Source organism: Equus quagga, chromosome 7 (assembly GCF_021613505.1).
Source record: "Equus quagga isolate Etosha38 chromosome 7, UCLA_HA_Equagga_1.0, whole genome shotgun sequence".
Classification (NCBI taxonomy): domain Eukaryota; kingdom Metazoa; phylum Chordata; class Mammalia; order Perissodactyla; family Equidae; genus Equus; species Equus quagga.
The window spans coordinates 7395093-7419078 of record NC_060273.1 but is presented as its reverse complement, the minus strand read 5'-3'; the positions used below and the strand labels follow the sequence as shown (position 1 = coordinate 7419078).

At 51.4% G+C, this 23986-nt stretch overlaps 1 protein-coding gene across 3 annotated transcripts in view; it reads left to right on the top strand.

The window, feature by feature from the left end:
- Positions 1 to 21464, top strand: part of USP7 (ubiquitin specific peptidase 7) — a 61139-nt gene extending 39675 nt beyond the window's left edge. For all 3 annotated transcript variants that reach the window (XM_046665978.1, XM_046665979.1, XM_046665980.1), the window contains exons 6-31: positions 60 to 168; positions 1087 to 1217; positions 1704 to 1758; positions 2790 to 2870; positions 2971 to 3061; positions 5674 to 5756; positions 7626 to 7735; positions 8977 to 9133; positions 10086 to 10230; positions 10542 to 10672; positions 11488 to 11622; positions 12067 to 12168; positions 12305 to 12410; positions 13207 to 13299; positions 13388 to 13455; positions 13820 to 13920; positions 14814 to 14967; positions 15535 to 15602; positions 16090 to 16198; positions 16291 to 16368; positions 17332 to 17432; positions 18054 to 18153; positions 19118 to 19237; positions 19426 to 19497; positions 19640 to 19730; positions 20192 to 21464. In XM_046665978.1, coding sequence (XP_046521934.1) covers positions 60 to 168; positions 1087 to 1217; positions 1704 to 1758; positions 2790 to 2870; positions 2971 to 3061; positions 5674 to 5756; positions 7626 to 7735; positions 8977 to 9133; positions 10086 to 10230; positions 10542 to 10672; positions 11488 to 11622; positions 12067 to 12168; positions 12305 to 12410; positions 13207 to 13299; positions 13388 to 13455; positions 13820 to 13920; positions 14814 to 14967; positions 15535 to 15602; positions 16090 to 16198; positions 16291 to 16368; positions 17332 to 17432; positions 18054 to 18153; positions 19118 to 19237; positions 19426 to 19497; positions 19640 to 19730; positions 20192 to 20298 — 2698 coding nt within the window. In that variant the 3' untranslated portion in view covers positions 20299 to 21464. The remainder of the gene's footprint in view (positions 1 to 59; positions 169 to 1086; positions 1218 to 1703; positions 1759 to 2789; positions 2871 to 2970; positions 3062 to 5673; positions 5757 to 7625; positions 7736 to 8976; positions 9134 to 10085; positions 10231 to 10541; positions 10673 to 11487; positions 11623 to 12066; positions 12169 to 12304; positions 12411 to 13206; positions 13300 to 13387; positions 13456 to 13819; positions 13921 to 14813; positions 14968 to 15534; positions 15603 to 16089; positions 16199 to 16290; positions 16369 to 17331; positions 17433 to 18053; positions 18154 to 19117; positions 19238 to 19425; positions 19498 to 19639; positions 19731 to 20191) is intronic.
- The last annotated feature ends 2522 nt before the right edge of the window (positions 21465 to 23986 follow it).

Sequence of the window (23986 nt, the reverse complement as noted above, 5' to 3'; positions counted from 1 at the left end):
CTGCAGAAGCGAGGGGCCGTCCTGTGCCGTTTGCCCTCAGCCTCACACTGATCTTGTAGGTGGGACTCGAAGAAGCACACGGGCTATGTCGGTTTAAAGAATCAGGGAGCGACTTGTTACATGAACAGCCTGCTGCAGACTTTATTTTTCACAAATCAGCTACGAAAGGTAAATGGATGGTATTTCTCTCCCTCAACCTTCTGCCCACCCTTTTCTCTCAAATGTTAGGAAGCAGCACAGTCCTCACCAAACGTGGCAGTGTCTCCTGCTCGAACCCTGGTGCTGTCTCCTGAGAGGGACCCCACTTCTATGCTTGCACAGAGCTCTCCCCCTCCGTGTTAGGGCACTTGTAAAGCTAAGCTGGGTGATCGAAAGTTGACTACAGCTCATAGACCTGACTTTAATTGTGCTAGAAATAATGCAAGACATAAACTGTTTTTAGATACGAACGTTATTAGCAGCAACATTTGAAAAGTTTTATATCAAAATTGATTAGTTGAAAAACTACTGGCTTCAAAGTCCAGTTTTCACCAATTGTGGATAAAACTTATTTTTATAAGTATTAATGAAAAGAATAGACGTCCCTTGAATCTAATGGAGGGTGGTGTTTGTACTTCAGGCTTGTCATCTGCACAGTATGAAGTGGCACAGATAGCGTGTGCTCCTGGTCCTGGGGACCACTGGCTGGTCTGCTGGCCTTTCGTATTATACTGGCACTGTTTCTAGACAGCAGCACTTAGCAGGGTAGGGTTATATTGTGGGAATAGCAGAGTGTGGATAATTTCAGTGGCATTTAAGTTTCGTCAAATCTGTTGTTCCCAAGTAATGTTAAGTTAAAAACTGTTGCTCCGAGAAGTACAAAATAAATGGTTCTCTTTGGATGGGAGCTATAGGTAATTTTTAATATTCTTTTTTACTTTCTTGTATTTTCTAGATTGTCTCTAAAGACTTTCATGATTTTTAAAAAAACTTCCTGACCTGTTTGGGGGATAGTTAAAAGCCCTAGCAGCTGGCGTACCCATTGTGATATTAGACGTGATGCTTTCACGTGAAGTTCCATTTTCATTTCTGCGTCGATTCTTTTAGGCTGTGTACATGATGCCGACCGAGGGCGATGACTCGTCTAAAAGCGTCCCTTTAGCGTTACAGAGGGTCTTCTATGAGCTGCAGCACAGCGATAAGCCCGTAGGGACAAAAAAGCTCACCAAGTCCTTCGGGTGCGTATGGGGCCCGCCCGCCTGGTCGGCTGCCTGCTTTAGGGCGAATGAGCGGAGGGGGGAAGAGCTGAGAGCATAGCGTAAGCACTGAATTAGGGCAGTGTTTTCGTCATCGCGCTTTGTCTGACCTCTTTGGAAAGAGAAATTTTGTTTTAGAATTTTGCATGAGAAATAATTCACTGGAAGTTTTACTTTTCAAGAAAAGGACGCACGGAGTTTTCAAACGTATATACAGTTACTTGCCAACATGACCTCCCGTTGTAGTAAGATTGTCAGAACAAGATAAACTTTTGACCATCTCGGTGTCCTGATAAAATTCAGTTTATCTTTGAATTATAACCCCCAAAAATAATGTTCTCAAAAAATGAATTTAAGAGTAATGGCTAATTGTGCAGTTTAGGTTTTTAAATCTACATTGATTGATAATTTACTCTCACTTGAAATTTGGCAGTTTTAATCATAAGTGTTTCGTTTTGTCTTTCTAAGGTGGGAAACTTTAGATAGCTTCATGCAACATGATGTTCAAGAGCTGTGTCGAGTGGTAAGTTTTAAGCCATAATTGTATCCTGCTTACATGTAATTCTGAGGCACTGTCAGAAGTTGCTACCAAGTGAAACCTCAAACCTACTTCACGTCACTGTCACTCAGACACGCCCATCTTGTTCAGGACCAAAACGAGGCTAGGAGGAAGAGGCAGCATCTATCTAGTTTAAAAGCTAGAAAGAATGGAAAAAAAGGATGATTCTTTGAAGGTGAAGTGTGAGGGGGATTAAATTTCAATATAGTAGGAAGTGTCCTTTAGCTTGTTCAGTTGGGATGTCCGTCTGAGTTGTTAATCAGAAACAGCAGGTTGGCCTGCGTGGCTGTCCTGGTTGTCCTCCTACACTTTAGAACAGTGGCTCTGTTCTTACTCTGCAGCCTCAGGCCCCTCCTTCACACAGAGGTTCTTACTGAGGCAGACCTCTGTGTGGGGGGTCCTCCCCCAAACCATCTTGTCACTAACAAATTCCCATTCTTTCAGTCGTGATGAAAGAAAGACACCCACACACATACCTACACACACACACACACACACACACACACACACACACACACACACAGGAAATGGCTATTCAAGGTGATTGGCTGGGCAAGGTGTGTTTTCTTTTTTGCAGCACTAGCTGGATTGAATCCAGTTCATTAAATATCCATGGACAAACCAGTCAATCCTGTTGACAGGCTCAACCTCATTAATCTCTTGGTGTGGACCAATACGAGTTAAGTTTAGTGCTCAATTTACATGCTTTTCCACGGAGGTAAAACGAATATAAAAAATGCTTCTAAAGGCACTACAGATTACTAATTCATCCCAAGGCTGTATAAAGGGTTAATCTCAACTGTTGCATGTAGATATTTTTGTAAATATCCAACCAAGGAAGAAGATCTTGTATGTTTTTGATAATTGCATGCCCAAGGTCATAATATTTATAGTCTAGAATTTCTTTGACCATTGAAATTTCCATAGTCGAGTTTCAAATTACTGTATATTAATTAAGTATAAAATTTTCTTAAAGCCAAAACTTTCTTTTCCAGTTGCTTGATAATGTGGAAAATAAGATGAAAGGCACGTGTGTAGAAGGCACCATACCTAAATTATTCAGAGGCAAAATGGTGGTACGTGATTATCAGTTTAAAAGAATGGTTTTAGAAGATTTTTGCGATGCGAGTATTTTGACAATTAATACTCAAGGCGTCTTCTTTTCCTTACTTGTAGTCCTATATCCAGTGTAAGGAAGTAGACTATCGGTCTGATAGAAGAGAAGACTATTATGATATCCAGCTAAGTATAAAAGGAAAGAAAAACAGTAAGTTCTCAGTCCACGATGGCACGGCCTCTCGATGCTTTCTCTTTTGTTTCATGCTTCATTTACACAAGCGATTTTCATTGAAATATGGCATAGATAGAGAAAACTGCCCAAATCGTGAGTGTCGAGCTCATGGAGTGAACGAGAAACAGAACGTTTGCCGGCCCGGGTGTTGGTCCTTGCCGGTCGCCACCTCCCCCTCCTCAGAGGAAACCTATCCTGGAGTATTTTTGTGTCTTTTAAATATTTACGGACACGGAATCACGTAGGGTGTTGTCTCTCATGTCATCTGCTCAGCGTTCTATCTGTGCGATTCATCCGTGTTGGGAGGAGCAGTGGTGTCATCATTTTCATCACTTCATATGAGTGTATCAGAACTTTTTGGAACTGTTTTTCCTCTTGATAGATCTTTGTGTTTTCCGTGGGAGGCTGTTAGGCATAAGGCTCACTGTCTCCAGTGCACGTATGTTTGCGGTTACGGTGAGCGGAGTGCTGGCTCCTAGGGTACGCACGTGTTCAGCAAGGTTCCCAAATCTGCTTATCGGTTTTGGCCCCCCCGCCCCAGAGCTCGAGTTGTCCACGTCCACACCAGAATTGTCGCTTGGCAGACTGTGAACATTGTGGTGGCAGTGTGGTGCCGCCTCGGTTTCAACCTGTGTTTCCCGGAAGATCACTGAGGCGGCCATCTTTTCAAGCGCTTACTGGCAGTTTGGGCATCCTAGTGAGCGTATGGGGTATAGTTAGTAATGACGTCACGTCCTCGTCTCCCCATTCTCTCGCTGGTTTCTGATCTGTCTCTGTCCTCATCATGGGCTGTGTTTTCCGCTCCTTCGCGTGTCTGGCCCTCTTCCCGGATCACAGCGTTGTGATCTGTATCTTGCTGGGTGTCGGATGTGGGTAACTGTCGTTCTGGGGCGCGGTGAAGTCACTCGAGAGCAGCTCGGTTCTCTGAAGGCCTGTTTTCAGGCTTTGTCAGGTGGGAGCACCGCAGCTCTTAGTTTAGGGCTGATTTGTCCTGAGACCTGAGGTGGCAGCTCTCTGAGTTCCAGCCTGAAGTCACGTGTCCAAGGTTGTCCACTGTGGCTGGAGGGAACGTAGACTGTCCCAGGCCGGTGTGAGCTCTGGGGACCATCCCCCCGATCTTTTTGGTGGTTCTTCCCCAGCCCTAGGTAATTTCCTCTCTACTCACTGACAGTACTCCCTGACGGCTCCAGGAGAGCCCTCTGCCCGTCGCTGAGCTCTCCTCCTGTGCCGCTTTGTCCTCGCGGGCCCTCCCTCCCACAGATTCCAGCCGCCGTGGGCCCTCAGATTCTCACGGTTGTCTTCTCAGTCCCTCTGGAGACTCTGGCCCTGGTCGGGGTTCTCGTCCCTGTGCTGCAGCCTGGCCACACCACACGGTGACCGGGCAGTTGAGGGGCCCTCTCGGGTCACCGTCCTGCACTGCCTGTTGTCCAGTGTATGCGGTTTTCCCTGTGGTCCGGTGTCCTGTCATTCACTGCAGGAGAGTGAGTGTGGTTCCTGTGGTGGTCCAGTCCTCCTTGTGTCTGGACACTGCTTCTGGGTGGATTAGCGAGACCTTCCACCAGTGTGGGCCTGCCTTGCACTCTTTCAGTGTTGCCATTTGTTTAATGGGATTTCATAATTTTAGTGAAACCCAGTGTTATCAGTCTTTCCTTTTGTGTCCTAAGAACATGCGCCCTGAAGTCCTAAGATACTCTTATCTGTTATTGTTTTATCTTTTCTGTTTATCTGCAATCCACCTGGGATAGTGTTTTTCCCATGTGATGGGGGGTCGACATTGATCCCCACCCCTGCCCTCCCGTGTGGACATCGGTGGGGGGGTGCGAGGGGAGACCCACGTGTGCCTCATTGCTCTGCTGTCAGCCGTTCGTGTTTGTGTAGATGTTTCTAGACTCTTTCTTCTTGTTATCCTTGGGTGAATTCTACATTCTTTCTTATTTTCAGCCTTATTGTGGTTTAATAGACACATATTATAAGATATTTAAAGTGTACGCCATGATTATTTGGTACATATTACGTTGTGAAAGGATTGCTCCCATCGAGTTAGTGAACATGTCCATCACCTCACTTTTTTTTTTCTTTGGTGAGAACATTTAAACTCTACTCTTAGCAAATTTCACTTCTATGATGGAGTGTCGTCAACTCCAGTCACCGCATTAGACATAGACCCTCAGTCCTTTTGCATCTTAGAGCTGGAAGTTTGTGCTTTTTGACCAGCCTCTCCTTATTTCCCCCATCCCTGGCCTCCACATTCCTACTCTCTCTCTTCATTGTCTTAATAATTTTAGCTTTATAATAAGTGTTTTGGTCAAAATTGGTACTTCACAGTTAGTTGATTTTGTTATTAAAACATTGACCCCATGTTATCGTTTGTAACACCTTTAGGAAACGACGTTAGTGTCCTTAGAGTGTCGCCCTCTGCTGGGTCGGGGATACGCGTGGAACTCGCCTCCCATGGAGGCTGCACGTTACTGCTCGGAGCGGCCCTTGCGCCTGCTCTTCCCGGGCGTTCCCCAACACGCTGGGTTGGCTTATTGTAGTCGAAGCTTTCCTGATAATTTGGCTCACTTTGCTCTCTTTCTCTCTTGAAGTATTTGAATCATTTGTGGATTACGTGGCAGTAGAACAACTCGATGGTGACAATAAGTATGATGCTGGCGAGCACGGCTTGCAGGTAACGTGGAAACTCTGTACTCGTGTCCCGTGTGACTTTTCACTTTGTTTTCAAACCTCTTGCGTAATTGAGAACTAAAAACTCACTTGCACCTTTTCATGGGCTGCTAGGATTTTCTCTCTTAGTCTGACCTTATATTTTAGAGAGCCCTGAGCGTGCCTCGATGGAGTTGAACGGGATGGGAGGGAAGGGTCGGCAGGAAGTTCAGGTGCAGCTTGTTGGAGGCCTGTCCCTGTGTCTGAAGACGTTTTCCTCAGTTCTCCCAGGCATCGCTAGAATTTTTCAGTCACTTGGACTCTGTTTTGCTTTTTTTGTGATGGAGTTTCAGTTTTCTGAGGATCACCACCTCTAGAATGTTCTGTTACTTGCTGTATGAATACTTGGTGTCCCTGCTTGTTTACCCCATGACCCCACGGGGACTCTGGGCTTCTGGCAGAGCAGTGAGCATTGGGAAGAAGCGGCCAGTCCGTGATCTGTAGAGGGATGTGGTCGGTGGATCTGCAGCGTCCTCACGCATCCAGCCGTCCAGGGTCTGTGTGGCAGCCTCATAACCTTGACTCACTGGCTTAACTGATTTACGGTTTTCCAGACCGTCTTCCAGACCATTTACCAAGGCTGCCTTTATAATTCATGGTGCCAACGTACCCATTTTGCAGTGGGCCACAGATCTGTTATTTTCCTCCTTGGTCGGGCCGCTCAGGACGCCAAGTTGTAGATCAGAAAGTCACTTTGCAAACATGCAGTTGGATATTAGGAAATACTTTCAGTCAGCTCACAAGGATTACCCTTATCCACACTGAATGTTTTAGAGTCTGGGTGAACAATACGTGTGTTAGACTCCTAGTCTCAGTGACAGTGGTGGAGGAACAGAATTATTTTATTCAGGTTGTATTAAAACCACGCCATTGCTTTGTGTGGCAGTAGGTTCCTGGGTTTTTGTTTTTCTTTCCAGAGATAACCCTGTCCTCTTAAATACGCTAATGTACATCCGAGAGCATGGCCAAATAGGTGTGCACTGTCACAGCCACCGGTTCCTCCAGGTGGACCTCGCTAGCAGGTGTTGAGAATGAGGGCTGCAGCTCAGCAGGGAGGTCTGAACTGGACATCCAGCGTGTGGAGCCCCCCTGGCCGCCTGGCAGGGGTTGACTTTGGCAGAGGCTTAGTGAGGAAAACAAAGTGGGCTGAGGTGCGGCAGAGATGGAGCGTGAGGAGGGAGAGCCGTGGAGCCCCGGGTCCCTCCGGAGAAGGGCATGTCTGGAAGTCGGGGGTGTCCTGCAGCACAGAGAATGGCAGTGAAGGGCCTTGCCGATAGTGACACAGAATGTTCTCTAGACGCGGGATCGAACAGTACGCCCCGAGCGTCTGCTCCACAGCACGAGCCTCCTTCCGTGAGCGTCAGCACGTCAGGGAGAGGCACCTGGTCCCTGCTGGTCCTCCCCACCCGGAACTGTTGACCTGTGCTTGTTCAGAAGGTCGGGCGCCGTCAGTACACCTAATCTGACATAATTGGAACCAGAGGCTTCTGCTTTTCCATTTCGTGATTTTTGCATATTTCTCATATTGTTTAATGACAGAATAATAAGGCAGGAGGTGACTAAGCCTTACTTTACTTAACTCTTCCCTTGTTGCCGGTCCTCAGGATAGAACATAGTCCACACTGAGAGGGGCTGTCGCACACAAGGTGTGGCAGCATTATTTTAGTAGCAGCCGGACACGGATCCGACAGAACACTTGAGAGGATCCTGGGTGGAAACCAGACCCCCACCTCTCCCCACCAAAGGCCCAGCGTGTCCCACTCTCGGAAACACTATTGCTTTCATTGCCTCAAGGAGAGGCGAACTAAACGTGCATTTCTTTTTCTGTGTTCAGGAAGCAGAGAAAGGTGTGAAATTCCTAACGTTGCCACCAGTGTTACATCTGCAGCTGATGAGGTTCATGTATGACCCTCAGACGGACCAAAACATCAAGATCAACGACAGGTAATCTGGGGCGGGCTTGAGATGGAGACGTGGTCGCCGTCCTGCTGGGGCTTCGCCTCAGGGCTGTGGTCAGTGTCCACAAACTCTCTTTAAAGGGGTCATTTCACTAGGAGATTTCGAGGTGCCCCCTCCGTATCCCTCTCGAGAAACCCTGTCCCCTCCACCCGGGGCCAAATGGGAGTCCGTGTGAGGAGAGGGCACTTTCTGCCTTCCCCCAGAGGTAGACGTTGATTTCAGTGGATTTGTTAAATAGGCCTCTCCAGTGTTTTCTAGTCTGAGTCGGTGCTGACTTTTAGAATGCAGAGTTTTTCCCCTGATCGGGCTGAGTACCAGCCGTGTGGAGTAGACTCGAGGGAGAAGGTGGCCCCAGTCAGGTGACCAGCACCTGCGGGCCTTCGCTGTGGAGCAGATAAGAAGCCAGCCGGTGGGCAGCCTGCAGACCATGTCCCGCCTGCTGGTGTGTTTCTATGGGTCCTCACCTTAGTTTTGTTTTTATTGGAATTAGTTGCCAATATTTAAAAAAATCATGAGATTTCCCATAAAAGTCCAGATTTCTGGCATCTTTTAGGAATTCAGAACATTTGGCAGCACTGAGCCAGAATTCCTGAGGGCAGGGTGGCTGGCGCTGTGTGGCGGCCGCCCCTCAGTGCCCAGTGCGCATGCTCTGCCGCTCCGTCCTCACCTCCCGTCCCTCCCTTCCTGCCTCGGGGCACTCCCGATGATGAATTTGACCGTGTAATTAAAATGTTTATGGAGCCAGTAATGTAAAAACAAGTCGAGTTCAGGATGTCTTTAGAAATCACAGGGTGGGGATTATTTTTTACGTTTTTTTCCGTCTCCAACTTTATCTTTTCCACCTTTCTCAAACCTGCAGGATATCCTTAGTGGTCTGAGTCCCGGACCATCAGTCACTCATTAATACATTCGGAATTACCCACTTCCTGGAAAAGGCTGTGTTTACCACAAAGACTGACTTGTGTAATATCTTTGAATTTGAACTTAAAACCTGTTAGGTGTCTCTGCTTGGTAGGCATTTTCCTCATGTCTGGCGTCAGGTTTTCTATCGACATGTGAATAACTCATTCTGATGAGCAGGAGCCACCTCAGAAGTAGCTCATGGAGCCCCCACTCAGATCCACCCCTCCCTTTCCACCTGAGTGTGGGCCAGTAAATACGGCCTGAAGGTGAAATAGTTCACGTGTAAGTGAAACTGCGATTTCTTTAAAAATGCTTTTCAATAGGTTTGAATTCCCTGAACAGTTACCGCTCGATGAATTTTTGCAAAAAACAGACCCTAAGGACCCTGCCAACTACATTCTCCACGCGGTCCTGGTTCACAGTGGAGACAACCACGGCGGGCACTACGTGGTGTATCTCAACCCCAAAGGGGATGGCAAGGTGAGTGCGGCAGCACAGGGAACTCAGGCTGCGGGCGCCTGCGGCCTGTCCTCTTCCCCCTGATGGCCTTGATGGCGGACGAGTCCTTCCTGGCCTGTGATTGATCCGTGTGTTCTCACGTAGATTAAGTCACTGATCCTTTAAGGTGCATAGTAAATTAGTGATTGGACTTTAGTCGGACTTTATATCTGCTACGAGGCACTTTATTTTCCACTTATGAATACCAAGAGGACAGTGATCCACGGCCTGGGCATGGGCAGGGGTGGCGGCGTGGGTTGCGTGTTACTTTGTGTGTCCCGCTGTCGGTGCTGCATAATGCACCGTCTCTCCCTGGTTCCCATGGCGCTCATTGCGTGGTTTTCAGGGAGCAGAGGCGGGTCTCAGGTCTGCGTCCCAGCGCACAGGGCCAGGGAGGAACAGCACAGGCTGAGCCCGCCTAGCTCTTGCTGAGGGCATCTGATGGAGAGACCCCAGCACCAGACCCGTGTGAACCTTTACCCGTGGATCGAGTGCCATTTAAAAGGACTCAGTCCACGACGACGAGATGGGCGGCTAACTGTTGGGTGCCAGCTCTGCTGACTCACCTCAGGCGGGCCCTTACTTGCTGTCATAGCACGTCATGAGAGCAGGTCAGATGTCCCGGTCAGTGCTGGGACCCACCATAGCCTTTCAGTTCCACTGGCTGGGCTAGCTGCACTCTCCGTGGCTCTTGATTCTGTGGAGAGTTGGGGCGTTGGTAGATTGAACGTCAGTGGAAACGGGCTGTTTGAATAGATGACAGAGTTGCCACTGGGTGAGCATCAGCCGTCCCCCCGAGTGTCGGGTGAGGAAGGCGGGAGATACGATGTGTAAGAGGGCTGCATCAGGTTGCGCCCTTTAGGACAACGCGCCCGGTAGTCGTGGCCTTGTCCACGCACCTGTCTCCCGCTCACGCCCCTTACGCCCTTTGCAGTGGTGTAAGTTTGACGACGACGTGGTGTCGAGGTGTACGAAGGAGGAGGCCATCGAGCACAACTACGGGGGCCACGACGACGACCTGTCCGTGCGGCACTGCACCAATGCCTACATGCTGGTGTACATCAGGGAGTCGCGGCTGAGTGAGTAGGGCGCTCGCCACGGCGCGCGGAGCTGCACCGCCGGCCCCGGCTCTCCACTGCTGGGTGCTTAGGCCGAGTTACCGGGGACCTCAGCTGTGTCACCCGTCCACACCCCTTCGCCGCCGCTTCTGCCTTAGTCACGACGTTGAGAGGCTGGCTGGGGTGGGCTCGTGGGTTTTGATCTAGAGTCCTGGCACCAAGAAATTCCACTTGAGTGAATGCCTCTGTTAACTCTGATGTGAAAGTGGGATCCTCTAAGGAGGGGTGAGCAGAACCTGCACAAAGGTGAACAAAGGCCATCTGTCCTGCAGGTGAGGTTTTACAAGCTGTCACCGACCATGACATTCCTCAGCAGCTGGTGGAACGATTACAGGAGGAGAAGAGGATCGAGGCCCAGAAGCGGAAGGAGCGGCAGGAAGCCCATCTCTACATGCAAGTGCAGGTCAGCCTTTTAGTGTCACGTGACCCTCTGGTCCCCGGGCGGTGGGGCCCCTGCTGAGGGGAGCGGCTCTGGGGGCTTGGGGGACCTTGGGCTCCTTCCCGGGGGTTGTTGACGGACGGGTGGGGGGTCCTGCCCTGTGCCGCTCTGGGCAGCTCCTTGAGCATTTTTAACTGAGCAACTGCTCAGGCCTGTTCCCCGACGGCGTGGAATATCTGGATGTCAGTTGTGGGGTAAGGCGGTGGAGTGAGGAGGACTTAGGCCTCAGACAGAGCACCGACATGTCGGAGTGTTGAGCAGTGAGAGGGCTCAGGAGCAAAGGCCCCAGTGGAGGATGCGTCAGCAGGAGAGCTGCCGCCATGGAGAGCAGAGCCCGGGGCGCGGGGCAGGGGCAGACAGAGCAGGAAGGAGCCTCGCACCTTGAGGCGAGCTTCCAGGTGCTGGGGGTGCAGGATTCAGTTGCCATGTTGGGAAACAGAGGCATTTGTTGTAACCAGTTGCCTGCCTGGGAAAGAGGCCCATGGTGCGGGCTGGCTTTCTAATGCTTGGGGGTCCCCGCACACAGGGGTTTCCAGCTGGCGCTTCTGGCTGAGTGGAGTGACCACGCGGATATGAAGGTTCTCTCTCTTCCAAACCCTGGTGTAGTTCCAGGTCACTCTGGCACTTCCCTCCTTGCATCCTCTCAGGGAGGCTCATCGGAGCAGAAGACGAGCTGTTGTTAGCATTTCACTCTTGGAACTTAGTCTTGACCAGTGTTTGATCTTATGTGTCAGTTGTCAGATGTAAACTCGGTTCTGTGTTTTCGTGCGTGTGTTCAGATAGTCGCAGAGGACCAGTTCTGTGGCCACCAAGGAAATGATATGTACGATGAAGAAAAGGTGAAATACACTGTATTCAAAGTATTGAAAAACTCCTCGCTGGCTGAGTTTGTCCAGAACCTCTCGCAGACCATGGTGAGTGCCGCTCGTTCTGCTCACGGTTCATTGTGACTCCTGAGTCCCAGCTTCCTTCTTTCTGACCTCTGGGGTCGGCGCTGTGTCCGCTCACTGCCCAACAGGTCGGGTGAGTGACCTGCGCTCATTTCCTTCTGGGCTGGGCCTGCTTTTGCCCTTTGACCTCATCTTTCAATAGAATCTCCAGTGAAGGAAGTTGAATGTGATCGTGAGTCTTCACCTTTGCAGGCACATCTCCCCACGTTTTTTTTTCTTTTTGTAAAATGGGCACTTTTGCGCCCTAAAATGATACTAGTGATCCTGAAGGCAGAACACTGTTGTCCAGATGAGTGGGGAGTTCTAATTATGATTTTTTTGTTAGAATCATAGAATCATTACATTGATTCAGAATTATATTATGGGCTGATTTTGTTTGGCTTAATTTAATTTTTTTTTTACCCCTAGGGATTTCCACAAGATCAAATTCGATTATGGCCCATGCAAGCCAGGAGCAATGGAACCAAACGACCGGCCATGTTAGATAACGAGGCAGATGGCAATAAAACGGTGAGTGGCGGTGACCTGCCTCGCGTGCGTGCTGCTGGCCCAGTTGCACAGACGTGAACGTTTTCTCAGTCCTCACATGTAGCATTCCGCTCTCAGCCATTCGCGTCCTCTAACATCAGTGTCTCTTTGGCACTAGATGATTGAACTCAGCGATAATGAAAACCCCTGGACGATATTCCTGGAAACAGTTGACCCGGAGCTGGCCGCCAGCGGAGCCACACTACCCAAGTTTGATAAAGATCGTAAGTGCCCACCGCACACGCAGACCCCTTCAGAGTGGGGACGTGCGTTCGTGGACTGTCGCTTTGGACTCCCGGGGTTAAGCGTTCGTCCCTTGCAGAGAAGCCTGGTTAGTTCCACCAGTGCTCCTTGAGCCCCGCCGTGTCCAGGGCTCCTTGACGAATCCGAGTGGGAGCCGCTGGGTTCTGGTGTCGGGGAGTGAGGAGAAGGCGGGAGCTCTCTTGAGCCCCGTGTTCCATGCTGAGTCTCGGCCCCCGTGCTTTGCTGGGCTTCTGTTAAGGGCAGATAGTACGCATTTCGTGCTGGTGGGCACCACGGCCTCTGCCTGCCCCTGCCTGCCCCTGCAGTGTGAAAGTGGCCCCAGCGAACGGGTCAGTGACAGGCTGACTGGAGTCCAGCACCAATTTACCAAACACGTGGGTCGGAGTTTGCCGACGCCTGCTGTAAAATGGTAGATTTTGTTGCTACAAGTGGTCACGTGTTTGGCAGAGACACTGCCGTTAAAGTGTTCCCATGGGAGCCTGCGGCTGGCCAGTTAGTGCCAGGTCTTAGGCTAGGAGTCCTAGTTCACTGCACTCGGTCCGATCTGCTGCCTCAGAGGCAGAGTTTGCCGCGGGGCTGACGTCTGGAAAGAGGCCGCACACAGGACCAGCCTCTCAAATGGACCCCACCTGACCTGGTGGCTTTTAGGTGCCGGAAGCTGTCGTTTCCACTGCTGACTAAGCTTCCTACAGATAGGTTTTTAAACAGCGTACTGAGTGTTAAGATGCTAACAAAATCTGTTTATTAACCTTGTAGATGATGTGATGTTGTTTCTGAAGATGTACGATCCCAAAACACGGAGCTTGAATTACTGTGGGCACGTCTATACACCCATATCCTGTAAAATACGTAAGTGCGGGCCACACTCGCCCTCTCGCCCCGTGCGCTCCAGTCTCGGGGGTCTCACAGCGGCGGATTCTGGTTCTCTTTCATCCAGGTGACTTGCTCCCGGTTATGTGTGACAGAGCAGGATTTCTCCAAGATACTAGCCTTATCCTCTATGAGGTTTGGAGGGTTTATCTTTCCACGGTCCCTGTGCTGGTGGTGTGTGGAGGGTGGCGTTGGTATGCAGACCCTGGATTTGTTAGCGTTTAGCTGGTGGGACCTCGGGCACTCTGGAGTTGAGGATCACGTTAGTAGACTGTTTTACATTAAAAATGGTAGATTTTGTAACAAAAAACCACATTTGTGATTTTTTTAACCAATTTAGGATCAGCGATTATTACATCTATGGATGCTAATGTTTCCCATTGGCATTTTAACTCACTTAAAGCGTAGGGCTGATAGAATTGGGTGTAGAGAAAATACAGTTACGGCCATGTTAAGCCACAAACACTGCATTGTAACCATGTCATGTTTTTTACTCCAGGAAGTTAAACCGAATTTAACAGAGAGAATTCAGGACTATGACGTGTCTCTTGATAAAGCCCTCGATGAACTAATGGATGGTGACATTATAGTGTTTCAGAAGTACGTACTTTCCGGAGGCTTTCACCGCTTTGTGCTAATATGAGGAGCTTTTTTCATAAGCCCTGGAACCAGGAAACAGAGTTGTGTCTGGAGCCCGAGTGGCGTTGCGTTTGCTGTGTCTCAGGATGCTGACCAAAGTGGCCAGCGCTGGGGGTGGAATTGGGGCCAGTGAACGTTATCATCACTTAATGCTCTTGTTCCCTGAAAATGTCTGCAGTGAGCAGGGTGGCAGAAGTCTTTATGCAATACCAAAGTGGTTTTCCTTCCCTTGAAACATGAGATTTCTTAGACAGCACCTGCTTAGGCATTTCACTGAAATCTGCCTGCATGCGAGGCCGGCAGGTCTGTGATCTCAGACACTGTCTCAGAAGGCAGACTGACGTTGCTCTCGGCTTTTCCCTTGCTTGAAGCCGTCCGGCCAGGGCAGTCCTGAAAATGGGTTATGGGAGGCTGCGCAGTGCAGTGGCCAAGAGCAGGGCCTGGCGGTAAATATTTTAGACTCGCGGCTTCTCAGTCCTGCTGCCTTAGTGTGGGTGTGGTCATCTGCCGACTCCTGGGCAGAGAATGGGCTCTGCCACGTGCAGACTGCGTGGGCCCGGCTCTTCATCCTGAGCTCTTGCCCTTGTGTGCAGGGGAGGGGAGGGCACCATTCTGTTACTGTGTCGAGATCAAGAATGGAAAGCAGGCAGTGCTGTGCGGGGCTCAGAGCGCCCCTTCTCTTGGCTTCTCGTCCGGCGCGTTGGGTAGCTGGGGCGGGCTCCTGGCCGCCTCTGCCGTGCGCCTGCCGCCACACCCCGCCGTCTGCGTCGCTGCGGCCTGAGAGGTGATGCTGTCTTCTGCCGGTGAGCCCGGCCTGGACAGTGCTGCAGTCTGAAGACTTCTTTTTCCCCCAGGGATGACCCCGAAAATGATAACAGTGAGTTACCCACCGCAAAAGAGTACTTCAGGGACCTCTACCACCGCGTGGACGTCACCTTCTGTGATAAAACCATCCCAAACGACCCTGGATTCGTGGTCACGCTGTCCAATAGAATGAACTATTTTCAGGTATCCGCGAATGCTCTGCTCCCTTCAGATGCCACGCCGCAAGGACCAAGTTCTTGTTAAAAATGCCTGCTTGGGAGGCTGTGGTGGATTTGGGTCAGGAGGAGGGGTTGGAGGGGGTTGGCACTCACGTCGCCCCGGGGTCAGGAGCTGCTCCTTCACGGCCCCGTCCCCAGCGTGTGGCACCTTCTCAGCCCTCCAAGTCCTCTCCCCTGGGCGCGGTTTGGTTTCAGAGGGGATGGTTGTGACAGCTCTTCGCTTCAGTTATAACATGTCAAGTGTGAACCATTAAAAAACTTAATTTTTCTAAAAAAATTAGAAAATAAATCTAGAGACCTCACCGTTAAAAGTGAAGGACCCTTTACTTGTTACCGTCACCGGGTGTGCTGCTTCCGTGGTGACGTGTTAAGGAGCGTAGTTTATTCCTGTTAGTACATTTCTAGGGCGTTGAAATTCACCTGCTCACGTCGCACTGTTTTAAGAACGTAGGAGAATAAGTGATGGTGAAGTTTATTTGCAGTTTTCAGTTTGTTCCCCAGCATGTCCGACTCCTGCTCCTTTCCCTTCCAGGTGGCGAAGACCGTCGCACAGAGGCTCAACACCGACCCCATGTTGCTCCAGTTTTTTAAATCTCAAGGGTAAGCCTCGCGCGTGGACACCTGGCGTCTGGTCTGACTGCATGCTCTTCATGGTTCATCCAGACATCTTGAAACTAATTGTAACGAGTAGCCGGCCACTTCACCTGACATGCCATTTCTTGCTTAGTTTGAGTAGAGACTTGCCACCACTCACATCTTGACCACGCTACTCCAAGATGTCGGAGTAACTGACAGCCTCATCTAAAGCCAGACTGACTTTAGTTACATCATCAGTGCGTCTCCCATGTGTCCCGCTCGGTCCGTCCCTGCCAGGCTTTGTGTGCAGTGTCGCCATTGCAGCGAGCGTTCGGGTGTGACAGCCAGAGGGCCCTAGGACTCGGGGACCAGGAGCGTTAGAGAGAAGCCCTGTGCCAGGTCCACAGTGCGAGTGTAGGCGTGAGGCCAGGGGTGTGCTTGGGTGCTCGCTCACGGGGACTTGTGGCGGCCGATGAACAGGTCATGTGTTTCTGTGCTGTTTTCTCGTTAGGTATAGGGATGGCCCAGGGAACCCTCTTAGACATAATTATGAAGGTACTTTACGAGATCTTCTCCAGTTCTTCAAGCCTAGACAACCTAAGAAACTTTACTATCAGCAGGTATGAGTCCAAATTCACGTAACCTGGGTGCTAAAGAGAAGGCTCGGCCTTTGGGGATGCGCATCTCAAACGAATCTCTGTTTTCTTCACAGCTTAAGATGAAAATCACAGACTTTGAAAACAGGCGGAGTTTCAAGTGTATATGGTTAAACAGCCAATTTAGGGAAGAGGTAAGTTGTTTAACTGGTACGAATTTCTATTTTTCTGGGAGCCCGTTTATTGTTTCTCTCTCCCTAGACCTTGAAAAGTCAAACAGCAAAAGAAAGCCTCATAAGTGACAGTGTGCTAGCGGCCGTCTGGCCGCAGAGTTTGAGAACATGGGCCCGGTGGCTGGTGGGGGGCTCTCTCTTCCCGCTCCTGCCACCCTGAGGTCTGGGGGCCGATGACCACGTCAGGCTGCCCGCCCTCCGGAGCTCTTTCTTGCCGGTCAGCAGATCTTGACGTTGCTGCCCTGCTGCCTGGTCTGGGCAGTTTTTTCTCAGGCCCTTCTGCCTCAGCCGGGCCTCAGTGAGTGCAGGCCTGCGAGCAGAGCCACCTGTTACTCCACTGGGCGCGTGCTTCTGAGCTTAACTGCCGTGGCCACTCCAGCGTCTCTTGCTTGTTCCACCCGGAAGACGTGTCCAGCCGCACTTTGAGTGGCTCCTCCAGGAGTTCTCTGCCCCCTGGGACCTTCCTAGCTCCCCCAGTTTTGAGGGAGAGTTGAGCCACGTGCCGTGAACGTTCTCGCCAGGGTGGAACTGGTTGGCTGAAGCACAGAGGCCCCATCGGGCCGTGGTCTAGCTCAGCCTGCTGTCTCACTGTGCCGAGAATTGGGACAGGCCGTAGATGACCCCGCAGGGGGGTGATTCCTGGAGAAGCTGGCCTGTGAATGGCAAGGTGATTGCCTTTTGCAAAGTGGCCTTTCTTTTAAACTCGGCCGGTATGGGTGGGTCCCGGGTTCAGGTTGGGAGGTGGTCCATGAGAACTCACACCGGGGGTGGGGTCAGGGTGCAGGTAAAGTGGCAGGTGCTGGGCCAGCCGGAGACCCTTGGAAACTCGGCTGCAGGCTTTTATCTCCTCGAGCAGAGTTGGTTCATTGCAGCAGACCGTCTATGTCTTCTTTAAAGCCTTTGTTTCGTCTCGTCCCTTTTTAGGAAATAACACTATATCCAGACAAGCACGGGTGTGTCCGGGACCTGCTAGAAGAATGTAAAAAGGCTGTAGAGCTCGGAGAGAAGGCGTCAGGGAAACTTAGGCAAGTGTTTCTGGCGGGGGGCGGGGGGTGGAACCAGCCCTGGCGTGCAGCTTGTCCTTGGGAGTTGGGCCCGGCCGGAACCACGCGCACTGTTGCCAGCCTCGTCTTTCAGCCTGTCCTTGGCAGCAGTCTGTGAATATTTCACAGTCGGCCATGTCTTCCTCCTTCTCTGCCCATACGAATCACTTGTAGTAAAAAGGGGTGGTTTAAGCCAAGCAGAGGAAGGATATGGTTGAAATAGAATGATAACCAAAACTGGGGAAAGCTAGTTGTATTTGAGAAATTGGGCCGCTCCTGATGAGCGTAGCCACCATCCAGGCCGTGGGAAGAAGCCTCGGGTGTAATGGGAGTCGGCTCGCGTGTCAGTTGCCTGTCAGTCCGCTGGCAGGACGAGACAGCCTTGGCTGTCTGGTTCCCAGAATGTCTTCTTCGTAATGTTACTAAAAGAATGAGATCTTTATCTTGTTCTCTAAAGAGCGCGAGAAAACATCCCAAGCCCTCCTAGTTCAGAACCATTGCAGGAAGCATTTCATAATAAAAATGTTCTTTCGAGAAAACTGTTCATCAGTCATCTTTTTCACAGGAGCTTCTATCGCTCACCTCCCCCCTTGTCTTGTACAGGCTGCTAGAAATTGTAAGCTACAAAATTATTGGTGTGCACCAAGAAGATGAACTGTTAGAATGTTTATCTCCTGCGACAAGTCGAACGTTTCGAATAGAGGTAACTCCCTTGCAGACACCCAGAGCCCCCGGGGGCCCTCTTGGGTGGGGCAGTCCACCCACCGGTCGGTGAAGCATCGTGTCGACCTGCCCGAGTGGCTTTGCCTGGGTTGGTGTACCGGTCACTGACGTGATCCTCAAGGTTAATTTTATTCTTCCATATCTTGAAAAACAGTAAATGTTTTATGGTGGTAAAATATACATAACATTAACTTGACCGTTTTGGCCGTCTTCAAGCGCACCGTTTGGTGGGTTCAGTATGTCACACTGTTAACGAGCATCACCACCATCCCTCGCCACAGCCTCGTCACGTTCCCTGCCCGAGACTCCGCGCCCAGGAGCGCTCCTCTGTTCTGCCGCCTCTGAATGTGATGGCTCTAGATCCCTCACAGGAGTAGAGCTACACAGTGTTTGTCTTCAGGAATTAATGTTAAATATAGACCACCAAGCAAATCTCATCAAGACTGTGGGTCCCTCTTGATGTTCGAGTTGCTGAAATTTCCACAGTAATGGGAATAACGCATTATTTGATCTCATAAAACCCGCAGTGTTAACAACTTGGATATCTTCTGGCTCTGAGTTCTTATCGTTCTCACAAGACTTGAACACGGCATTTTGGCAAAAATATGAGCGAGCTAACTTGTTGGAATAGCAAGTCAGAATTGAAATGTGGTGTTTTATATATAAATTTTTTTTCTGCCTTTTCTCCCCAAATCCCCCCAGTACATAGTTGCATATTTTAGTTGTGCGTCCTTCTAGCTGTGGCACGTGGGACGCTGCCTCAGCGTGGCCTGATGAGCGATGCCATGTCCGCTCCCAGGATCCGAACCAGTAAAAGCCTGGGCAGCCGAAGTGGAGTGTGTGAACTTAACCACTCGGCCACAGGGCTGGCCCCAAAATGTGGTGTGTTGTCTGCATCCACTGCGTGACGCTTAACTGTTTGTGTTTCTACTGTTTGTCCTCAGGAAATACCTCTGGACCAGGTAGACATAGATAAGGAGAACGAGATGCTGGTCACAGTGGCACATTTCCACAAGGAGGTGTTTGGGACATTTGGAATCCCGTTTTTGCTGAGGATACACCAGGTGAGCTGCTTTGGTGATAGGCTGAGCATCTCGTCTCAAAACTGGAAGCTTCCTACCACTTCAGATGAGCGTTGCTGCATTTGGTTTTCGGCCTTGCCGGACTGGTCCTGGGCTTTGGTGGCATCTGCCTGGCCATGGGAGCTGCCAGTGTGGCACAGATGAGCACACGTGTCCTTCACCCTTCGCAGGGCGAGCATTTCCGAGAAGTAATGAAGCGGATTCAGAGTCTGCTAGACATCCAGGAAAAGGAGTTTGAAAAGGTGGGTCTTCTCGGCCGCCGTGAGTCATTAACGGGCAGCGCACTCCCGTCTTGACCATAAAGAAGCCTGACTTGTTTAGCCAGAGGAATGAGTTACGCCCACGTCCAGGATTCATGGAGGAGGTCTCATTTTTGTCTTCCAGTTTAAATTTGCCATTGTGATGATGGGCCGACACCAGTACATAAATGAAGATGAGTATGAAGTAAACTTGAAAGATTTCGAGCCTCAGCCTGGTAAGAGCCCTCCCATGGTGTTTCTTAAGCGTGAGCTAAGTCTCGGGAGCAAGTGGTAAGTGGCTGGAGGCCAGCGCTGGGCCCTGGGTTCATGCGCCAGCTCGTGTGTGTGCGCAGCCGGGGGTCCCAGGCCTGCCTCCCTTAGCTGTCAGGGAGCGGTTGCAGCCTGCGGCCGACGGATCTTTAGAGATGGAAACACTCGGCATGCATTAGTCGGGGGCTGAACAGACCGAGCTTCAGCGTCACCATGGTGGTGGCCCTGGGTGGCGGGCGTGCTGTCCGGCTGTGTCGCCCATGGGAGCCGCTGCGGGGCTCCGTGGCTGTGGTTCCCTTCCCTCTGCGTGGTCCTGCGCTCAGAAGTCCTGGCTTCACCGGGACCCACACCTCGGGGTTGGCGTCCGCAGTGGCCCCTGGCCTGGGGGTCCAGACCCGCTCTTGGTCTCACTGTTTCTCTCCCCCAGGAAACATGTCTCACCCTCGGCCTTGGCTCGGGCTCGACCACTTCAACAAAGCCCCCAAGAGGAGTCGCTACACCTACCTGGAAAAGGCCATTAAAATCCATAACTGACCTCCTGCTGCGGTGTGCAGGGCGAGGCCCAGCTGGGTGTGTGCCCCTTTTTAACAGCCGAGAACTTTGGCCCAGTGCACTCAATCCGTGTCCCAAGTCTTCAGCAAGAGGATTTGCTGCTGGTGTTAATTTTATTTTGTCGAGGCTGTTCAGTTTGGCTTCTCTGTATCTATTGACTGCCCTTTTTGAGCAAAATGAAGGTGTTTTTATAAAGCTTGGATGCCAATGAGAGTTATTTTATGGTAACCACCATGCGAGGCGACTGGCTGCATCCGGGAGAGGAGGGCGCCAGCCTCTGCCCGGGGGCCTGAGCTGCCCGCCGCCTCCTGGGGCCCGGCCACCAGCCCTGCAGCCGTCGCTCTCACGTTTAGGCTCATCCGCCGTCTTTCCTCCAGTTACACTTCCCATGACCTTTTGTGCATCTGTAAAGGCGAAACAGAGAAACTCACGGCCTAAGAAACAGCTCTGTCCTCCAGCGCGCGTCCGTCGCCCCTTCCTCGGTCCTCCTCTCCTCCGCTGCCGTCTCAGCCCGTCCGCTCCGGCAGCCCCTTTGCAGAGCGGATGCACTGAATCCAGTCCTGACAGACGTTCTGGGGTCTTTTTATTAAATTGCAAACACTGTTAAATACAATTAAGGTGTACTGTGCTGCCTCTCGGCAAACCTGATGAGCTCAGCAGTTCATAGGCGCAGGTGAAAACATTATAAATAGCGTTTCCTTCCAGTGGAACAGACGGGACACAAGACAGGAGAGCCTTTTAGCAAAGAGGGCATGCTCACTAGTGGTTAGTAAGCTGTTGACTTTGTACAAAAGTTAAAATAAAAAAGAGAAAAAAAAGGAGAAATGAAATTGTATATTTAATGAACGACCATGTACACTTTCCCCGGGAGGAGGTTGGCTTTCTGTCGGGCGGTCTGCAGTGGCCCTCACGGATGTGGATATTCATTGTGTGTAGTTTTCTTTCCGCCCCGGCCTTCGGTTCTGGAGCTCATGCCAGCCGCGCGTCTAGTTTTGAGTGCAGTAAAATAGAATCAGCAAATCACACTTATTTTTCACCCTTTTCCAGTATTTTTTTGTTTCTGTAGCAGCAGTGTACACCAACTCTTCCTGTATATTGCCTTTTTGCTGGAAAATGTTGTATGTTGAATAAAATTTTCTATAAAATGATCCTTCAGTGAGTGATGTGGAGGTTGAGGGTTTCCGCTCCCCCTGGGGCTCGGCCCGGGAAGCCCCTTCCTTCCTCACAGGGTTTTGCCGAGAGAGTCTGCCCTGATTCAGTGCTGATGTACAGTTCTGTTGGGGGTGGGGGTTGTCTTGGATTTTGGGGGTTTTCTTTGCCCCGTATAGTCGTGTTTGAGAAATAAAAGGTTTTCTAGGAGGGAGCTGTGTACAAGTGTGACTGGAAACATTGAGACGTCGAAGGCATAGTCCAGGGCAGGGCTGCACCCGGGGGGACGTGACCCTCCGCGGTTCGCCTCGTGGGCTCGTGCCCACGCCAAGTGCACAGTTCCTGGTCTCTGGGCTGGTCTGTCCCTCGGAGCGACTTGGTTTCCAGGTTTCCACTGTGGCGTGTGCCTTTGCGCCCGAGGCCTGCCTCCCACCCGCGCGTAGACAGCTCCCGTGGGCAGGCCGGCAAGGATCCCCCGCCAAGTGTGGGTCTTTCAGTGAACGTTCAAGTGTTGGGTTTTTTAGTTTTAGATTTGGCCGAGGGTTGGTGATAGTCATAGCTAACTGAAACTTGGTATTCTCCCTTATTTTTTATGGAAGATTAGCTCTGAGCTAACTGCTGCCAATCCTCCTGTTTTTGCTGAGGAAGGCTGGCCCTGAGCTAACATCTGTGCCCATCTTCCTCTACTTTGTATGTGGGACGCCTGCCACAGCATGGCTTGATGAGTGGTGCGTAGGTCCGCGCCCAGGATCTGAACTGGCGAACCCTGGGCTGCCAAAGCAGAGCCCGTGAACTTAACCGCTGTGCCACCAGGCGGCCCCCAGAGATGAAACTTTAAAGGGAGAAAACCACTGCCTTTCAGAGGCCTCCTTCCAGACCCTTGAGGATGTTCCGTTCTCCCTTCTAAGATGTGTCTGCCATCTGAGTCCCTAGAACCCTGCACCCCTGGGAACCACAGTGTCGCATTAATGAGGGGTTCATGGTCACTGTGGGCCATCCCCGTGACTTGTACACAGAGGCCTTGTGCTGGGAGAAATGGCCTCGTAAAATTGAGAGCAGCCGAGGGGACAGGGCTGCCATCTTCATCTTTGACAGTAGACTCTCACGTGCCCTCGAGCATCCTTGGAGCATTAAGCACCTTCCCACTGTCCCCTGATCATTGCGCTTGGGGACCGCCTTTCAAACGAATTGCTGGCATTCTCTAAGACTGAGTCAGCTGTCATGGGGACCACCACATCCAGCAAGAAGAGAGTGTGCATCCCCAGCTGCGTTGGTGTCACTGCTATATGAGTAGATACATGATCACGTTTAAGGAGTCTGTACCTCTGGGAGGCGTGGTGTTGGCCTATAACAGAGGGTGAGGGTGAGACAGCCTCCTGCAGAGTCGCTCTGTGACACACGAGGGTCCATCGGAGGGGGACCTGGGCTGGGGTTCTGGGCGTGGGGAAACGGGCTGGTTGCAGGGCCCTCTCCCTCAGCAAGGACCCCCGGGGCTGCCCTCGTGTGTGGCTCTCCCCGCTTCCCTGTCCCGCGCATGTGTTCGTGCTGCGTTGGCGTGTGGGCTTGAGATCCGTGAGTAGTTGACTGAGGTCTCAAGTTTGAAACCGCCTTCACATCAGAGTGTACGATACTGGGTCTCGGCTCTGCAGCGCTGGGCAGTCCCGTGGTGACCACGCAGCTCTGCCGGAGCAGGGAGGCAGCCACGGCCGCGCTCCAGCGCACGCGTGAGGCTGCGTTCCAGTGAAGCCTCAGTTGTGAATGAGGACAGGCAGAAGTCGGCTTGGCTCTCCGAGCCCCAAATCAGCCGGGAGAGCAGCCTGGGGCGCTTCAGAGCCATCTGATTGGCAGGGCCGCCCGCAGAGGAGGAAGAAGGGGCCTCAGTGGCCCTGGAGCCAGACCGGGCCCCTCACTGAAAACATAGGTTTCACATGTGGCCAAGTTGCAACCACACGGCCCCATGTCTTTGTGGGTAGCTGCAGTGTTTCCTGCCAGTCTTGCCATTTTGCTCTAACCTAGTGCTGTCCACTAGAACCTTCTGCCCTGGTGACTTTCTGTCTGCACGGCCCGGTGCAGGCGCCACCCGCCACAGGCTCTAACACTTGGCTGCGGCCTGCTGAGCCGCTGGTCAGGCTTGTGCTGACTTGGCCTTCACGCCTTCAGCCTTGAGTGAGGCCCTGACACCGAACCGCAGGGGCCTCTGGGACTGTCTGAGCCAAATTGGGCCTGCAGCTTCCGGAGGAGGGGTCCCTGCTCATCAGAGCTCCAAGGGGCCACTGACCCATGTGGCCAGGAACTGTCAGCCGATGGTCTAAGGGTGGGCAGAAGGGCGTTCACACCAAGATCTTTTCGGATTTGATCACTGTTCAAATTTTTCGTAATGAAATGTTAGGAGAGAAAAACCCACGAAGTCAGACCCCCCTACGGATGGAGCCCACTCCCGTAGTGAGAGCAGTGCTGGCCCACCCCCGTCCCCACCAGTAAAGACAGGTGTCCTTCCACCATCCAGACGCATTGCTGCCCA